General features: G+C 34.4%; 3 protein-coding genes across 4 annotated transcripts; 2 read left to right on the top strand and 1 right to left on the bottom strand.

Annotated features, from left to right (window-relative positions):
* The first annotated feature begins 178 nt into the window (after window positions 1-178).
* LOC108849410 (dihydroorotase, mitochondrial-like) lies at window positions 179-2,780 on the top strand. The gene is made up of 10 exons (XM_018622962.2): window positions 179-285; window positions 403-506; window positions 734-792; window positions 958-1,097; window positions 1,237-1,418; window positions 1,491-1,627; window positions 1,703-1,868; window positions 1,953-2,069; window positions 2,161-2,321; window positions 2,389-2,780. The coding sequence occupies exons 3-10, from the start codon at window positions 757-759 to the stop codon at window positions 2,581-2,583; spliced, it is 1,134 nt and encodes a 377-aa protein (XP_018478464.1). The 5' UTR covers window positions 179-285; window positions 403-506; window positions 734-756; the 3' UTR covers window positions 2,584-2,780.
* Window positions 2,781-5,299: 2,519 nt separating this feature from the next.
* Window positions 5,300-6,703, top strand: LOC130506212 (dihydroorotase, mitochondrial-like). The gene is made up of 5 exons (XM_057000846.1): window positions 5,300-5,353; window positions 5,460-5,596; window positions 5,835-5,950; window positions 6,038-6,198; window positions 6,266-6,703. Exons 1-5 carry the CDS (start codon window positions 5,300-5,302, stop codon window positions 6,458-6,460), a joined length of 663 nt encoding a protein of 220 aa, XP_056856826.1. The 3' UTR covers window positions 6,461-6,703.
* Window positions 6,704-6,798: 95 nt separating this feature from the next.
* Window positions 6,799-11,661, bottom strand: LOC108852033 (agamous-like MADS-box protein AGL19). Of its 2 annotated transcripts, none has more exons than XM_018625522.2 (8): window positions 11,463-11,661; window positions 10,986-11,204; window positions 8,452-8,530; window positions 8,220-8,281; window positions 8,044-8,143; window positions 7,492-7,533; window positions 7,313-7,354; window positions 6,799-7,218 (listed from the first exon to the last, which is right to left on the bottom strand). In XM_018625522.2, exons 2-8 carry the CDS (start codon window positions 11,165-11,167, stop codon window positions 7,066-7,068), a joined length of 660 nt encoding a protein of 219 aa, XP_018481024.1. In that variant the 5' UTR covers window positions 11,168-11,204; window positions 11,463-11,661; the 3' UTR covers window positions 6,799-7,065. The 2 variants fall into 2 exon arrangements, with proteins under 2 accessions (XP_018481024.1, XP_018481023.1); XM_018625521.2 differs by having other exon boundaries at window positions 10,986-11,188; window positions 11,463-11,660.
* Between the last annotated feature and the right edge of the window lie 1,130 nt (window positions 11,662-12,791).

The raw sequence follows: 12,791 nt of genomic DNA, 5'->3' as shown, positions 1-12,791 counted from the left end.
TGGATTGGAGTTGTGGGTACATAGGATAAAGTTTTTTTTTAAAACCAAGTTAGTAACCATGTTATAAACAAAGTAGCTCATGCTGTAAACAAGCTTATTTTCTTTTGAATCAAATTTAACATTTTATTCAAAAAAAAAAAGAGATGTCGACTCAAATCTAACAGAGTTCAAGTCAATATGGGAAGTATTGATCGGTCCTATGATTGATGCTGCGCTGCCTCCACAGCAAAAAGCACAACGTCTTCTAGTCATAACCATTACATAGCTGATCTTGACGAAGAAACTGTTGTCCAATAACTCTGTTTACAAAACTCCCATTTACAATTTTGCCCCTATTTATTTTTAAAACTTGTACAAGTATAAGTTCTCTTCTCACGGTTTATTGTCGGAACTTCGTTGCAGACGTTTTCTTCCGATCACACTGATCACAACCGTCTTCTGTCACCGTCAACTTCTCCTTCCTTCACCGGCGTTTTAATTTTCAAACAATCTATGCTCTAAACTCGGTAACGTTTTAACATTTTTTTTTTAATAATAGATAAAGCTTTAAAATATATCGCAGATAAGTTGTTCGACCAAATGTCTCTATGAGCTTTTGAAATTTGTTTCAGTCAGATATTGAATAGAGCTTCTATGTTTTGTTTCTGTCTTCATATCTCAATGACAAACACAAATCGTTCCCTTTTTTTAATGTCTTTTTTTCTTTCTAAATCTTATTACCCTTTGTAAACAGGTGAATCTTGCAAAGGCATTGTGATGATCAAGACTCTTGTTTCTCCTTGTAGTGTTGTTGTATGTACTATGCCTCCTCCACTTCTCAGTCTTTCTTTTTTAATTTTCATTGACCATTCAATCCATTTGACCCGGTTTGTATTTTATTTTAATCATCTCGTTGTCCATGTGGGTCTTGAGACCATTATAATGTGAGTAAACTACTAGTTACTCCTCTTTGTGTAGGGATTTGGATCTCAGAAACTGAAATCTTGTAAGAAATTGAAGACTAGAGCAGTAAGAATGGAACTCACAATCACTCAGCCTGATGATTGGCATCTTCATCTCCGTGATGGCGATCTTCTTCAGGCTGTTGTTCCCCACAGGTTTATATTTATATTCTCCCTACTATTTACATTTATATATCAATGGAGTGGTTCTTGTTTGTTCTGAATATATTCCTTCAATTTCCGTTGATGCTTAGTGTTTTGTCTGATGAGAAATGGGTTGTGTACATGTGTGTAGTGCGAGTCATTTTAGGAGAGCGATCGTGATGCCGAATCTGAAGCCCCCTGTGACCTCCACTGCAGCTGCCATTACTTACCGTGAATCTATCATGAAAGCTTTGCCGGTTGGGACCAGCTTTGATCCACTAATGACTCTTTATTTGACTGACAAAACCCAACCTCAGGAGATCAAGCTTGCCAGTAAGTACTTTTCCCATTGTTTCTTCATCATAGTCAAATACATTTTTATGTATAATGTATCTCGTTTTTTAGGGGAAAGTGGTGTGGTTTATGCGGTGAAGCTGTACCCTGCGGGAGCCACAACTAACTCTCAAGATGGTGTTACAGACCTCTTTGGAAAATGCTTGCCAGTACTAGAAGAGATGGTCAAACAGAACATGCCTCTTCTGGTAAATAAATCACGCTGCAGATTTAGACATTTTTGTCATTTAGACTTTCTTGTCTAAGGAATGTGTTATGGTTAGGTTCATGGAGAGGTCACGGATCCGAGTATTGATGTCTTTGACCGCGAGAAAATCTTCATTGAGACAGTTCTGCAGCCTTTAATCCAACGCCTTCCACAGCTGAAAGTAGTGATGGAACACATCACTACCATGGATGCTGTGAACTTCGTTGAATCTTGCAAAGAAGGTTTTGTAACTTTCTTAAATTTCATTCTCATCTTTTGGTCTTTTGCTAATCTTCCAGTCTCATACCCTTCTGGTTGGCTTCCAGGGTTTGTTGGTGCAACAGTCACACCACAACATCTCCTTCTCAACAGGAACGCTCTTTTCCAAGGTGGATTACAACCGCACAACTACTGCCTTCCCGTTCTCAAAAGAGAGATACACCGTATGCTCTTCACTTTCCCTCTAGATCATCCAGATTTCATTTCCTTATATCTGCTTTCTGAATCTCACTGTGCTTTACTTCTTGTCTACAGGAGAAGCCATTGTTAAGGCTGTAACTAGTGGAAGCAAGAAGTTCTTCCTGGGCACAGACAGTGCTCCACATGAACGGAGAAGAAAAGAAACATCATGTGGATGTGCTGGTATTTACAGCGCTCCTGTTGCCCTGTCTCTATACGCCAAGGTCTTTGATGAGGTAACTTCAAACGGTTTACTTTTCCCGGTTTTGGAGTTTCCTTTAATGTTCATATCTTTTACCTCAGGCGGGTGCGCTTGACAAGTTGGAAGCTTTCACAAGCTTCAATGGACCTGATTTCTATGGCCTCCCAAGAAACTCTTCAAAGACCACACTGAAGAAAGCTCCTTGGAAGGTTCCTGAGGTTTTGTCCTTCTCATTTGGAGAGATAGTTCCAATGTTCGCTGGAGAAACTCTTCAATGGCAAGCATCTTTCGAATAATGTGCTGTGTGTGGAGTTGTCTAAACATTTCTCCCAAATTGGAGTTCATGTTGTATCTTTTGAATTGGATTTTGCTATGGCTGAGTTATGCTCTGCATTTTTTTTTCTGAAGTAATAAAAGTGAGATACTGACAAATAATGTTTATTTTGTGTGTTGAATTTGTTTTTATTTGATCAAAAAAAAGAATTTGTTTTTATTTTTCCTCCATTGAACCTAATTGACAGTACAAACCTCTTTTTTTTTTTTTACTCGAAGAAAGTTGAGATACATAGTATCGATAAGAAATCAAAGACAAAGAACATAAACCAAACAAAATAAAACAAAGACATAAACTGAGCCTAAAACTTATTTATATTCACAACTCTATTCCTTCCACCTTTCGAGAAGAATTCGATATCAATGGAGCTGACCTAAAGAACACATGTCTTGAGCAGTCCCAACCCTGAAGGGAATATCACCAAGCCATATTAGAACCAGCAACATCAGAAACAATCGAGAGGTCAAATCTACACCAACTCCAGCAGCTGCTATCCATGTGAAATTTGCATGACCAGAAACCACCACTAAAACTAAGATACAAGGACAAAAGACCTTGAAACGCTACTTGGGAAAACGTCAAAGAAGACCACCAGTTCTTACACGCGGACACTCGCAAGGCAGCCAAGTGACCTACAGAACAAAAAACTGACCACCTCCTCGCAAGAGAAAAACTGAAGATCAAGTTAACTGCTTCGTCTAGAAACGATCTCCCAAAACCACAAAGGTCCAAGATAAGGTCTAGTAGATACCTCCACAGCGAACATAAATCACAAAAAACGAACCCAAAAAGCTAACTTAGGATGCAACGAAGTGACTGAAACAACAAGAACCAAACAAAAGCAATATTCCCACGACTTCAAACTAATATTAATTCACCACACAAGAACATAAGTTTCGGTGATCGAGATGCTAGAAAAACCATCCTTCCTAGAGACACAAAGCCGACGATAAAGATATTAGAAGAACCATCCCTTCCCGGAGACAGAAAGCCGGCGGTAAAGAGCTTTGAGAGCCTCTTTTCCCAGAGTCTTACCCGTTCCCGGTGGTGGTGAGAACCACCAACCACCGGAGCCGACAGTACAAACCTCAATCAGAGTGTAAAAGCTTAGGAAAAGTATAGTAATTTTGCTTCGTTATAACTATGAATTTTATGATTCATACTTAGCATATTGTTATTTTTCATACTGTAAACAGTATTAATTAGAATTATATATAAACAAAATACTTAAAACAGTACGAATTAAAAAATATATAAAATACTTAAACATGTACTAAACTTCTAATACACACAAGTGATAGAACAGTAGGTACCTCATTATTTCTTAATATCTCTCTTATTGTCCTCCTTGGATTCTTAGAACATAACTCACCATACCAAGAACAGTAGATCTAGAGGATCCATCATCCCCTGAAAGAACAATGTGGGATTTAATAGATTCTGATTATTTTTCAAAATTTAAGGATGATGGCTCCGTTTTACCACAAACTCTCAACGATCTTATAAGAAAAACATTGCTTTCAAAATAAGTGTTACTTCCAATAATTTGAAGAGTAAGAAGGCAAATTTTATAGTTGACATAATCACAGATGACGAAGTGATCGTTGAACAGTTTTTGCCTCAGAAATTGTCAAAGGTTTAAATGGAGGATCCCTGATCTTGTGGTAAAATTGATTACCTACCGTGATGTTTGGTGATGATTGCAATATCTTCGAGTGTTTGCTGTTTGAAAATCCTGATCTTTGATTTGATGATGTTTAGTGCGTTATCATATCTTTTGACATTGGATTTGATGCTGTTTAGTGGGTCTGAATCCGTTTTAACAATAAAGAGAGAAATTTTAAACAGGCATATGTTAAAACGGACTCAGACCCACTAAACAACATCAAATCCAATGTCAAAAGATATGATAATGCGCTAAACAACATCAAATCCAAGATCAAGACTTTCAAAAAGCAAACACTCGAAGATAGTGCAACCATCACCAAACATCATGGTAGATAATCAATCTTACCACAAGATCAGAGATCCTCCATTTAAACCTTTCAAACACTCGAACATGCACTTGCTCCCCATGAAGCTGCCATACATCTTCTGGAATCCCTTCAATTGCAAATAGTTGTGTCTATTAATTAGTTCATCCTTTGTAAGGAGAAGATTATTGTCCCATCGTGGCATATGCTCTAGTTTCTTTTGTTTCCTTTATATTATCAGGAATATATCCACAACATCATCGGTTCATCAAAAGAAAGCACGGAGATTGAGTAAAATTCCCAAACTTTCTGATCATATTTGTTTCTTAACCTATAAAATATTACGAAAATTTTGGTTTTTATGGTAATATGCAGTCTCGATCTTGAAACGGTGATGTACTTTCAGGAACTGGAGAAATTGTATCGAGGTACCGTAAATGATTTTAGTCTTCATAACATGAAAACTTAACATCTACCTTAAAAGTGTAATAAGTCATTTTCATTCATTTACTCTGTTACTTCGTAGTAGTCTTTTTGTTACACGATCTAAGGAGAAATATGATAAACTGATCACAAATCAGTGTCTCTCTCTCTCTCTCTCCAAACCCATGTGAACTTTCTGCACTGAACTTGCACAGTCTACCTTATAGTTGCCAGAAGTTCTTCAACACTTCAGCCTCTTCTGGAAAGTATGTCCACCATACTATGAAATTCTCTTTCTTCTTCATGGACTGTGTGCAAGTCTTTTTCCTCTTTCCTGTAATTCCTGGCTGAAACATCCTATCCAACAGACATAGTGAGAAATATCGAGAGAAAACACAACAGAGTTTGTTACAATTTTTCTGAATGAATATAAATAACTCAGAGAAACAGAGCTCTTATACTCGTCACTCCTTCTTCACTTGACAGCTGTCCTTATTTGATTGGAACCGTTGGTATCTCTCCAACAAACTCCAACTACGACTCTAACAACCTTCTCCCTCCAATCTCTAGCTTCCACGTGTCTTTACTACCTCTTCACTCTGTTTCCTGTACCAAGCTTCTTTCCCGATAAATTCCAGCAACTCACTGACAGAAGGGTCTTTGTGGCTGGACCGGTTACTTTTAAATAGAACAGTGATACTATGCAGTAGTGCTTCATGAGCTAGATGAACTTTACCAGAGTGCGCTAAATATTTTTCATTCCTGTCTTTAGTTTTTTATCTGTTCCAGGCTCATATCCTTTTTGGTGACTTACTAGGGTTTGTGGGTGCAACAGTCACACCACAACATCTCCTTCTCAACAGAAACGCTCTTTTCCAGGTGGATTACATCCATACAACTACTGCCTTCCCGTTCTCAAAAGAGAGATACACCGTATGTTCTTCACTCCCCTCTGGATCATCCAGATTTCATTTTCTTATATCTGTTTTCTGAAATCAGATCACTATGCTTTTACTACAGGAGAAGCCATTGTTAAAGCTGTAACTAGTGGAAGCAAGAAGTTCTTCCTGGGCACAGACAGTGCTCCACATGAACGGAGAAGAAAAGAATCATCATGTGGATGTGCTGGTATTTACAGCGCTCCTGTTGCCTTGTCTCTATACGCCAAGGTCTTTGATGAGGTAACTTCAAACGGTTTACTTTTCCCGGTTTTGGAGTTTACTTTAATGTTCATATCTTTTACCTCAGGCTGGTGCGCTTGACAAGTTGGAAGCTTTCACAAGCTTCAATGGACCTGATTTCTATGGCCTCCCGAGAAACTCTTCAAAGATCACTCTCAAGAAAGCTCCTTGGAAAGTTCCTGAGGTCTTAACCTTCTCGTTTGGAGAGATCGTTCCAATGTTTGCTGGAGAAACTCTTCAATGGCAACCATCTTTCGAATAATGTGCTGTGTGTGGAGTTGTCTAAACATTTCTCCCAGATTGGAATACCTTTGTTGGATCTTTTGAATTGGATTTTGTTATGGATGAGTTATGGTCTGCATTTTTCTTTGAGGAATAAAAGCAAAATACTGATCAAGAACGTTTATTTTGTATTTTGAATCCGTTTTTATATTTTCTGTTCTTCATTGAATTTTAATTGACAGTACAATCCTCAACCAGAGTGTGCAAGATGTCCCATCCTCGTAAACGCTAGGCAAAAGTATAATAATCTTGCTTCGTTATAAGTCTATAATTTTTATGATTTCTACTTGATAGATTGTTGTTTCTTACACTTTAAACAGTATTAATTAAAAATATATATAAACAAAATACTTAAACATGTACTGAACTTCTAATACACACAAGTAATACAACAGTAGTTTTATAGAAACTTTTGAGGCTCAGCTCATTGAATAAGAACAAACTACTACACTATGTTTTAGAATTTATTGGCACCTCAAATTTTTGGACGAAAATATATAAAACATAAATAACATTCTTTTGAAGTTGTGAGGCTTAACTTTCTTTTTTCTTTTGATAAAAAAATGAGGCTCAACTTCTTCTTCTTTAAGGAGGGAGTTTCTTGGATTGTCTTGGCTCAGGAGGTCCAATGAACAAACCAGTCTCCACTTCCATATTGTCATTGCTATCCTTGTTCACTTCTGCTGATGACAAGGTTGATGATGGTGATGCTACTACTATTGCTCCCATTCCACGCCACTGTCATTTATACAATTTACCAAAACTCTTATCAGCAAAAATACTATATTTCATGGTTAGAGAAACATTTACTACTGAAGGAAAAAATCGGTACCTTCTCTTTCAGTTCTTTATTTTCCTTAATGAGATTCCTCTCCTGAGATTTTGACAAAGAATATAAAAGTTTTTTTACTTGAAGTATTGAAAATATGACTATTTATGCAACTATACAAAGATATATGTACACACACATTAGAAAAGAGGGGAAAAAGTAAAAGGTGAATTTTGCTTTACCTCATGCTTCAGCTTCTCAATTTCTTCACGAAGTAATAGGTACTGAAAATAATTGATTTACAAATAGATGTAAGCAAAAATTTACATGGTAAACATAATTTAAAGAATAGATGACCTTCGCGTGTACATTCTAATGAATCTTAAGTTAAGCCATATATATCAACACTATATGTAGTGACTTTACTCTTTATAATATCATTAGTGAAGCCACGCAAATCATGCACTTAAACAGCAATGATGTACTCATGCATGGAATTGAAGGCCGCAATTAATAAAGGGGATTAAGTTTAGAATAGATAGCATGTTACATGATTAACAGAACGACACGTATTGTTCTGAATAACTTTTTGCATAGTAATGAAAAAATAATGAAACAAATTGAATTTTGATTTCATATATCAAGGGAAATGATAAGTGGTGTACCGTGTACGTATGGAAGAACATACATTCTAAATTTTGATATTAAATGAATATTTAGTGTGCAATTGTGATGTGTTTATTTTTTTAAAAAAGAGTAGCTTCTTACTTCTTAGAGTGTTAAAAAAAGAGTACCTTCTTGGCTCGTATCCTGCTCAAGCCTCGTTCCAACCGATTCTCTAACTGTTGCAGCTCCTCAATAGAACATGCATCAATACCTTTCCCAAGCATTTTTCTGCAATTAATAAACAACCCCAGTTTCTACTTCATATCTATACATAATTTTCTCAAACGATTTATAAATTACAAACCGTTTAGATATCTCTAGCTGCTCAATCTTTTTTGTTAGACCATATGTTTCGTCTCTTGCTTGCTGCAAAACAAGTAGTATAGTGTAGTCGGTGAAACTAGGTGAAACATATAAACACACAAATGTTTTTTTATGAAAAGCTTATTCATCCACAATATATAAACCCTTAAATATGAATGATGATTTGTTTAAGTCATAACTAAAATCAAAGATTGAGAAAGAGGTTTGATTACCTGAGAATTGTCATCTCTCGGGTAATTAATCCCAGTTTCTTTGACCCGTTTCTGATATCGTTCTATTGTTTTTGCCATGCTAAAAATAGTCAAATGCAAATCAGAGAAACGCAAAGGAGGAGTGAAAATGTAAGCCTTTTCACTTTTTAGTTTTAGAATTTTAATAGAATAACGTATAGCATAGTTATTTTGCTTGTTTCGAAATTTATATGTAACTGATCACTTTTTCTATTGTAAATAAACCATCATGACATTGTTAAATATACAGAACAGATAATAATGCTAGATGGTTATGGATGTGTAAATTAAGTAAGCGGAAACGATGTGACTTTTTTTTTGAACACACGCGGCAACTATGTGACTTATATTACTATAAAATAGTGTATTTTTCTAATTATTATTATGATTAACACGTTATTTTGTTGAAATATCTTTACGTATATAAAAATATAAAATATATTTATAACTAATTTATTATATATATTTACTATAAACTTTCTAATAACTATCCCATAGTATCAATTTAAATATAATTAATATTCTAAAAAGATTTGCAACTTATTAATATCAATTAATGATCTATCATTGTAAAAAAAAATATAAATTTCATCTTTTGAAAATGTTATTGGTTAAATACTGAAAGCAGAATATTTGTTATTCCATAACATTACACAAATTTTTGAAACAACTATTCTTATCTGATTAATTACTGAAAGCGGAATATTTGTTTTGTTTACTTCAAAATGAATAAGATAGTGTAAAAATTAGTCTGCACATTTTAACCTGGACCCGTAAATCTGTAGTAGAACCGTTCCAAAAATACCTAATTCGAAATTGAATAAAAAATTTATAAGTATTTTTTGGATCCAAATTTATTTTACACGAAAGAACTGGAATCGAGAGAAACTGATCCGAAAAAACAGACTATAATAGATCTTACCCGATAAGAACTAATTTGTATCCGAGTTATGATTTAGTTGAAATATCTCTTGCTAACTATTATTTTGTAAACGTTTTAAGTAATATAAAGTTTTAAAATCTAAAATTTAGAATTTTTTTTAGTTTTAGTTATTAATATTTTAAATCAAGTTATTTTGTAAAATTTTAAATATATATAACAAATATCGACTAAATTTGATGGAATCTGGGTATGTTATGTCTCTTTCAGATTTTAAACATTCAAATCTAATCCAAATCCGATTTGAACCCAAACATTACGGATATTTCATAGGTATTTTAATTATAGATCCGGACCCGAGAAAAACCAACTTAAACCAAAATTTTTAAAATATCCGAAGACGACCGGAAGACCCGAACGCCATACTCAGATAAAAATCATAACAACATTCTACTTGAGATTTATGATCCAACATCATACACTAATACACATACATACAGAGACAATAGATGTAAATATAGATGCACATGCTCAGATAAAAACTAAAATTAATACTTACCCTTTAAAAATCATTAACAACTGCATTAATTAACAACTATGATTATGTGGTTAAGAATGCCTAGTTAATTGTGATTAACCTCTCTTGGTTTTGTTCAAAAGACACTTAAATACACGTAGATAGTTAAAATGCCTAATTGTTTTACTGTAACTCTATGTTTTTAATCAAAATGACTATAACTAAGCAAATAAAAATGAGAGAAAACAAAGAAAGGATGAATATAATTTTGATCTACACATGGGCTGACTCTTTCACTGTCATTGCTTAAGTAAACGTGTGTGGGAGAAAAGTGAAGCAAAATGCATCATTGTTGTCACATTTTTACATATTTATACATACATATACACACATACAAAAGAAGCATGTGGACTTACATAAACGAGTAATCCATAATTTCGAACGTTTGTTCACACATATATAATACTATATACAAAATAATGATAAAACTATACTCACAGACACACACTTGTATATATATACATACGTAGGAGACACATGGTACACATGTCTACATGTGGAAACTTAACGTTACTTCCAAGCTTGGGGTATTTTGCCTAATTCATGAGCATTCTGATAACGCAGATAGGTCTTATTCGAGTAATTAAAGGACACTATAGTAAAAAGTTAAAAGTCATATATATTTCCACATAATTATAAAACTAGCTAGATATATGTAGATAGTTAGCATTTGACTTTTCGTTGTTACAAATGGATAAAAATCAAGTATCAGATCATCAAAAAGATCTCATTAGAGAGAGAGAGAGAGAGAGTCGGAATGATCAACTCGTCTACAGCAAATGCCATGTACATACACATACATAGGTTGCAGTGCCATGTAAATCTGATTACTACAAGATATCTATCCTATAAAAGTACTCCGATCTACTTTTCTATAAACAAAAATCACCACTGAATCACTCTCTATCACGACTTTGATAATCACATAACCAAATATAATCCACCGAGTCTACAGTGAGAACTGGACCAGATTAGCCCCTAATCGAATCTAATCAGGAGAAATCATTTTTTTAGCACAAGTAGATGGACAAACAAAGAGAGGATAAGAGAGAGATGTACCTAGAGCTAGAGAACTCATAGAGTTTGGATCTTGGAGAGAAGATGATCAAACCAACTTCAGCTTCACAAAGGACAGATAACTCAAAAGCTTTCTTTAAAAGTCCATTTCTTCTCTTGGAGAAAGTCACTTGCCTGCTCGTTGCGTTCTCTATCCTCTTGATCTCAGTCTTTCCCCTCACCATTCTTTACTTTCTTATCAAAGCCTAAAATCAAAATCTTCTGATTTAATTAAATCAAAGAAAAGAAAAAGATTTGTTTAGCTAAATAAAACGAATAGTATCAAGAAGTTAAAACCATGATTAGATTGATTAGACATAGACTTATATAATTTCTCAAGAAACATCATCATCAATAATAAGCATAATTGGAAAAGAAAAACTCTTTGATTTGACTTTTACAAGAAATAAAGGAAACATTGATTTGCTATACATAGAAAACTGAATCAACGAAAAACTGAAGACGGATTTCGAGATTTACCCTCCTCGTATGTGTATGATCTTAGATTGATGTGTGGTTCTCTATTTGTGTATTTATCTATCTGTATATGTTTCTGGAGATAGACAGAAAGAAAGAAAGAAAAAAAAGAGATTTTGGGAAGATGGTGGTGTGATACAGATTGCTGGGAACTTCTTAAGAAACCCTAGATTTATGATGAGAGAGAACCACAAATGACATTTTCTTTTATGCTTCGTGATAATGCCTTTTTTTTTTCTTTTGCTTTTCAGTAATTTTGCAATTTTTATCTTATGCCTACCATTGGTCTATAATCCTAGTCCACCTGGCTCACTAGTAGCACTACGTTATTTCTTTCTTCTTTTGGTAAAAACTTTAAAATCCGAAAATGAAGACCAAAAATGTTAATGATAAAATAAGTGTAATAAATTCTGGGAGTGGAAAGAATAAGTTCCAATGGGATTTGATAAGGTTCATTTGATGATATTAAACTTATTCTTTTGAATTTTAAAATTTCTATTCAGTGGTTGATTAAACTATAATTATACAACTCGTACGACGCAGATAAATAAATATATTTGGCGACAGATTTATTTATGAGAAAAATGATAAGTAAAATGATACTGTTGGTGTAGCTGCAGATTCACTATCTCTTGAACTTCAAATAATTGGTAATTTCAGAACCGGTGTCCGTCAAAGTGGGTTTCATCAGTCCATCTGTGGACAACCAGCATCTCTGTGACTCTGTCGGTTGCCAGCTCTTCTCGGACAAGATGTGCTCAATAACTTATTCACACACGCACCTGACCTTCTGATCTCCGCAGAAAAAAAAATGATAGAAAGAATCTGATATCTAATCACTACAAGAAAACTAGTATATAGCCACGACCCAGCCACAAACGTTTTGTGGCGACAAAAATATAGCCACAAAATATCTTCAAAATAGCCACAACACACAATTTGTGGATATTATGTATCTTTTTGTGGCTGTTTAGCTACTAAATATTATTTGTAGCTGTCCGAAGACACGAAACCACGATTTAGCTACAATATAAATTGTGGAAGTAAATAACCACAAAATTCCACGATGTAATCTGTAGCTAATATAGCCATAACAGTGTCCGTGGCTATCCGGAGCAATAATATTTAATAATATTAAAAAACACACAAATTTAGTTGTGGTTATTTGTGGCCACTTAAAATACATAGTTGAGAAACCTTTTGTGGCTATCTGTGGTAAAGAGTGTAACATGTGCACTTATCACTCGTAAAAAGTTATAATATACATGTAATACCAATTTTTTTATAACATTTACAATCTTCTTTGGAATGTTAAAATCATTTTTTTAGATA

This window comes from Raphanus sativus, unplaced genomic scaffold (genome assembly GCF_000801105.2).
Source record: "Raphanus sativus cultivar WK10039 unplaced genomic scaffold, ASM80110v3 Scaffold2999, whole genome shotgun sequence".
NCBI classification, from domain to species: domain Eukaryota; kingdom Viridiplantae; phylum Streptophyta; class Magnoliopsida; order Brassicales; family Brassicaceae; genus Raphanus; species Raphanus sativus.
Note: the sequence above shows the minus strand (reverse complement) of the source record. Positions and strands in the feature narration are given on the sequence as shown.